This window comes from Myotis davidii, unplaced genomic scaffold (genome assembly GCF_000327345.1).
Source record: "Myotis davidii unplaced genomic scaffold, ASM32734v1 scaffold330, whole genome shotgun sequence".
Classification (NCBI taxonomy): Eukaryota; Metazoa; Chordata; class Mammalia; order Chiroptera; family Vespertilionidae; genus Myotis; species Myotis davidii.
Genome location: NW_006283770.1, coordinates 3,779,275 through 3,785,470, shown reverse-complemented (window position 1 = coordinate 3,785,470; position 6,196 = coordinate 3,779,275). Strand labels below are relative to the sequence as shown.

General features: G+C 38.0%; 1 protein-coding gene across 1 annotated transcript in view; it reads right to left on the bottom strand.

Moving 5' to 3' along the window:
• Positions 1 to 6,196, bottom strand: part of LGR4 (leucine-rich repeat containing G protein-coupled receptor 4) — a 51,253-nt gene that overhangs the window by 8,611 nt on the left and 36,446 nt on the right. Inside the window, 6 exon segments of the mRNA XM_015566294.1 lie at positions 1,171 to 1,242; positions 2,041 to 2,106; positions 3,166 to 3,237; positions 4,712 to 4,780; positions 5,118 to 5,189; positions 5,379 to 5,450. Coding sequence (XP_015421780.1) covers positions 1,171 to 1,242; positions 2,041 to 2,106; positions 3,166 to 3,237; positions 4,712 to 4,780; positions 5,118 to 5,189; positions 5,379 to 5,450 — 423 coding nt within the window.

The following is a 6,196-nucleotide window of genomic DNA, read 5'->3' as shown; positions in this document are numbered from 1 at the left end:
TAAACATCTTATCAACAGCAGAACCATACAGATTGAGGAACACACCCTGAGGAATTCTGCTATTACAGAAATAATAAAACAGAGAGATAATCTCCAACCACACTTGAACTGAGCCTGATTGGAAATTCAGAGATTTGATAAATGCATTCCATGACACGTCTCATAGATAACAGGAAAACTCAACAAACTGGGTTTCAAATCATAAAAAGGCCAGCTTTTCATTGTTGTCGCTTATCAGGGCTCCAGAAGTGATGGCAGCGAGGAGCCAGTCCCCTTCCTCCTGGGGCCCTGACCCAAAGCCTGCCGGCAACAAGGACAGGTCTGGCGACCCCACCACCGATACAATGTTTTCTACTAGAATGCATTTCTCATTTCTAAATGGGGGTCTGCTGAAAAGCAGGACTCAATATACATAAGTTCACTTCACTGTCAATTTTTTTAATGCATTCTGCACTTGAACAAATGTTCACTAATTCAGTGATGTGTGTGTCCTGCATTGCAGCTCCAGGAAGGCAATGGCCAGGATTGTCCAGTCACCTCTCTATTACCAAGTACTTCATAGAGTCGTTGGCACACATATACGGTCAAATACACATCAATTTTACAAATGTGTGCTTCTGCTGCATGTTAGCCACCTTTGTCATGATAGATACACCAGTGCAGGGGTCAACAAACTTTTTCAGGGGCAGGCCAGAAAGCAAATATTTTTCACCTCTGGGGGTCTGTCCTGCAAGTATTGAACTCTGCCACAGGATGGTGAAATGAGCTTCAGATAATACTTAAAACAAAAGGGGCCAGGCTGTGTGCCAGCAAAACCTAATTCACAAACACCGGAGGCGGGCTAGATCTGGCCCAAAATTACAGTTTGCCAACCCTGGCCTAATGAATGGATAAACTCATTATTATGACTTGAAAACAAAGTGCATCTCTCAGGTTGTACACATTCTTCTTTTTAAATCAATGTACAATATCAGAGATGGGCTAAGGCAAAAAATGCTGAAAATACATTATTTATAGTAAAGTACGATGCAGTAAAGTTCGAAGAACAGTATTTACATAAAATAAATCAGATCTTTAAGTATATCTATCAAAATGGGAATTGTGCTGATATATTTAATTTATAGCTTGACAGGAAATTTACTCATCTCTAATAATCATAGAGAAACTTACAGTATCCTTAGGGATATGAGGCCTTGAAACGTGCCTTCTCTGATTTGGCGGATCTGATTACGTTGCAAAGAACTAGAAGAAGAAGGAAGGGAAGAAGGTGTGGGGGGGCAGGGAGGGGTTAAGAAAGAGTAGGGGAAGGAGAGGAGAAAAGGGGGGAAGAAGGAGGGGGAAAAGGGAGAAAAGAGGGGGTAGAAAAAGAAGAGGAGGAAGAAGAAAAAAATAGAAAAAAATGATTTTCTATTTGAAAAATAATATTTCTTAAACTTTTTCTAACTTTAAATACTCATTTATAAGTAACTGATTGATCTTGTTGAAAATCAAGGAAACTTATCTATAACCTGAAATGGTTAGACTAATTGGTATTTCCTCCCCAAATTATATGGGGGGTATATATAATTATCTAAATTCCTCATCAACCCTGCTCAGGAGTGGAAAAGGAAGACAACACAGTGAGAAAGGATCCAAGACAACACAACCACACCGAGTACCATAGAGGAAGGAGGGGATAAAAAATGGGAGAATTGACGCCCTCCCCTCCTCACCTCCCCATTAACTTCCATCAGAGATGTCCTATATAGGTACACAGTAGATACCCAGGTCTGGTTTCCCTCAACAGCTAGGACAAGTTTTTGTGTTTTTGTATGCACCACCCTCTCCCCATAGTGTCTCATAGAATTCCTAATACATAGATGTCTAAAAACTACTGGTTGCATGAACATACCTGGTACAATGGGACATTTATTCATAAGAACACCTGATTATATGAATATCTAATTTCTTAATATTAAAGCCATTTATTTAAAATGGGAAATGCTCAATGAATTAACAATATACCACACAGCAAGAAGAGTAAGTCAAAGAACAACTTACATTTCTTCCAGAGCATGACAACCATTAAAGCTTGGGAGGTCTTTTATATTGTTGTAGGACAAGTCCCTTAAAACAATGGAAATGAAAAATTAATGTTATCAGAAAACTGTATTTAAAAAGCTATACTCAAAAGCATTGAAAGCAATGCTAATTATCTCTAATAAAGAGATAACAAGAAAAGCAGCTATATTTTTTCTAAGACTTGTAAGCTTCTAGAGCACCTAGTGATACAATAGGCTTAAGCTTTACAAACTTCAAGTATATAATGTTGAATAGAGACAATATAAAATATATTTTTAAATGTTATGTAAAATGAACAAAATTAAATATAAAAATATAATATGGAATATATAAAATTACGTTTAAGTCCTAGAGTTATGGGTTTTTTAATTCTATTTTACAATATTGTTTATACCCTAAATAATTTCTATGTTATTTCATTAAAAAGCTATAAGAGGAGTGGTAGTCATATTTTTAAAAACATATTAAATCAAGTATTGGGACTACTTAACTCTCAGTTAATCCCACTGAAATTTTTTCTTAGTGGTAATTGTCAGGCTTGATACTCCATGACACCATTTAATTACCTGCTTAATCAATCAGTCACTTATTTTGTTACTATCTCTCTCCACTGAATACTTATTAACAACTTAGTAACTTAATTATTCGTTCTTGTGACATTTTCACATCTTTTATTTACTTTTAATTCCTAGGACAGTTTAAAGTTTTTGGAAAGCTCCATGCTCAGTTGGTTCCTGATCTAATACAGATTTGGGCTGTGCTTAGGCTACGGATGACAGAGCAGGATACGGAGAGCTGACCCTTCTGGGGAAACGAATAATAACAAGGAGTCAGGACAAGAAAAAAAATCAAGGAAGGACCTAGCTTGGTTTTAGTTTGTTTAAAGTAAAGTCAGAAGATGAATGATATATATAACCCTAAAACTAAATTCAAATGCGCATTACCTACTCTGGTCTATTAAAATGATCGCTCATTTCCATGAAGGAAATAAGAAATAATTATAGTTTAAAATCACCTAACGAAAATAGTTCATTAAAAAGAAAACTCAACATGTGTGAAGCACATAAAAGAAAGGTGTGAGAAGGGAAGAAGAATCCAACTTACAAAGTCCTAAGCATCTTTTGTTCTTGGCACAGATTACTGGATATACTGCTTATCTTCGTACCTGTCAAGGTCCTGCAGAAAAACATGGCTCATCTAAGAAATTATTCAAGTTGAGATGGTAAAAATGCTATTCTCATGTAGAAAAATAAATGCTCACTTATTTGCAAATGGACTAGAGTCTATGTATCCCACGACCTGATTCTCCCTAAAGTTAGGCCCGAGGGGAAGACAAATTAACCCTCCACACTAGTATCATTGTCCATAATAAAATCAGAGAAGCTCATGACACTAGAGGTAATATTATCTAAACAACAAGCTTGATTTCTCACATGGACCAAGAGAAAAACAGCAATCCACAGTCATAGCCTGACCATGACCACCTGCAAGTTCTGTCACAACCCCAGCATCTGCCACTCATACTCAAAACATTGGGGCATCCTGCCCCCAAACATTATTTCTGTCTTTTCTTTCAGTCAATCTGACTCAACAGTCTCACATTTTTCTCTTTCTCCCCTCCCTTTCTGTTCCCATTTTCAGTCAGCCACCAATTCCTGTTCTTTCTTCCTCTATAGTGTCTCCAGCATCTGACGTTCTCTCTCCATTTTTACTGCTACAATACAGATAGAAGATGGGATGGTGCAGAAAGGGGTGGGAGCATCTCAGGCCACAGGGAAGAACTGCAATGGTTCAATGTGTTCACTTAGCCAAGTGGATCATTCTCATGGCCTCCTCACCACTCTTCCTATCTCTAATCTTTCTTCTCCTCCTCACACGACCTGCTCCATTATCCTCAACACCTCCAATGACCTTAAGAGTCAAGTTTAAATTGCTTAGCTCAGAGCTTCTCAACTTCTTTTTCTTACATCTTGGCACATATGAAAATCAAAAGATTTGTGTGGCATAATGTGGTAAGGCTCCATGTGGCTGGAGATCCTGGCCACCTCAGGCCCCACCTGGCTCCTTCGAGGGCCGAAGTCATCAAGACCTTGGCTGCATGTGTAATCCATTTACAGACCGTCCATTGGGAAGCTTTGCCAGAACCAAACGTTCAGTGTTGAAGGCTTGCCATTTCAAATTTGTGACCGAAACAATTTTCTAAATTTCTCTGTACCATGCCCCATTTAATTCTAGCTATAAGTGATCTTCTGTACCCCATCCTTTAACTAAATCTTGCCTTTCTAAATAAAAACCCCGCGCTGGGAAACCTGCCAGTATTTCATTTTGAAACATTTCACCTCCTCCAGGAAGCCTTCTCTGATAGCCTGCATTGATAGCTCCACTTGTGAATCCCTGAAGCACTGCTTCTGATCTGGCACTTGCTTACTGCCTTCTAATTGCAGTGCCCTTTGCATATTGTAGCTCCACACACCAGGCAGTACTCTACTTTGGTCGACCGAGCCCAAACCCAATATCCATTTCCATGCTATTCACAAAGGGAGATTGTAGGAATCAACAAAGTCTTCGTCATCACCAAAAAGCACTGGCACACAGCTAGCAGGCCAGCGTGCTCTCTTTATGCAACTGGTCTGCCAAGGGCCACACTTACAGACTCTCCAGGTGGACAGTCCCGGTCAGATTGGGGAACTGCTGCACCATGCTGGCACCACGGATGACTCTTTAAGAAATCAGGAGAGAAAAAATAGTTTTAAATAAAAAATTCACAGAGACAACATTTGCATTTTCTTTTTTAAGCAGTTTAAGATGATAGCACTACAAGACCTAAAAAATAAAATTGCTTTCATCTCTTGGATGCACCTGAAAGTGTGAAAATTTGGCCAAATGTTCACATAAATTAAAACTATCGTAAATTTTCAGAATTATCCTTTGGACTTCTGGCCAAGGAAAAGACACTAGAAGAGTTTCTTTTCTGGAGCTATGGTAATAAAGTCTAGTTTTCCATTAAGAACTGTATAAGCATTCAGGTGTGTTTTAGAATTTATGTAAATACTTACAAGGAATGCAGATCCGATAAATTGTGAAATGCTGAGTTCCCCACGAAAGATAGAGGATTATCATACAAATGTCTGTAAAAACAGCAGAAAAAAAAATCAAAGTTTTCATATGTTCACAAGCACTCGCAAACTAAATCTATGTTCATAAAGTTCATATATCTCAAAGCCTGACTTTTCATTCTTAAGTCAGATAGTTTTTACCATCAGATAGAGATAGCTGTACATGATTATACATTAGAAGAAACTTTCAAAACTACTTACATAGTTCTTAACAGTGGATTACCATCAAATGCTCCATCAGGGATAATCATAACATGTCTGCCCCCCAAATCTCTCACTATAGCCTACATTTAGTCTTTAAGCAATTCATCATACAGCTTTAGCTATTGGCTCATGACGTACAGTTCCTGTTATGCCATATACATTCCTATCACTGCCCTTGACAAATTCAACTTCTAAAATGCTCCCCTGTCCCTTTCATTTATTTAAATACTAGTGTCCTGGTGCACGAATTTGTGCACATTGAAAGGAAATTAGAAGAAATATTTTAATATCGGTATTCGCCCCCTTCTCTATAATAGAAATGTTAAGCAAATTCATGATCGACAATGACAGATCAAAACACACCTGTGAGATTGGTGCCAGCGAGAGCTTTTTATGTATCGTGCATGTGTGAGTCAACTTAGCCTTTTATATATAGAGAATAAACTTGCTTAATTAGACCCACTTTCTGATTTAGCTAAACTTTTTCCAGCCCAGTGAAGCACCCCAACTTGTCTTTCACATAATTGTTAGCAACAAGCAGTAAATATCAACACAAAGCAGATTATTATTGTAGATCACGCAGGGAGCACAAAGGATAAAATATTTTAACGGTAGAAGTATTTGACTCTATTCTGCACAGTGAGAAAACCTGAAGTCATTTTCAAGTTTCACCATTTCTTACTTCTTTTCAGCCAGGTCAAATTTCTAAACTTTCTAAATCTCCATTTTCTGGCTAATGAAAAGAAAATAGGATTCCACTGAGTCTCCTATCTACCTACTCCAGGACTTCAGTGAGGATCAGATGAGATGAGGCA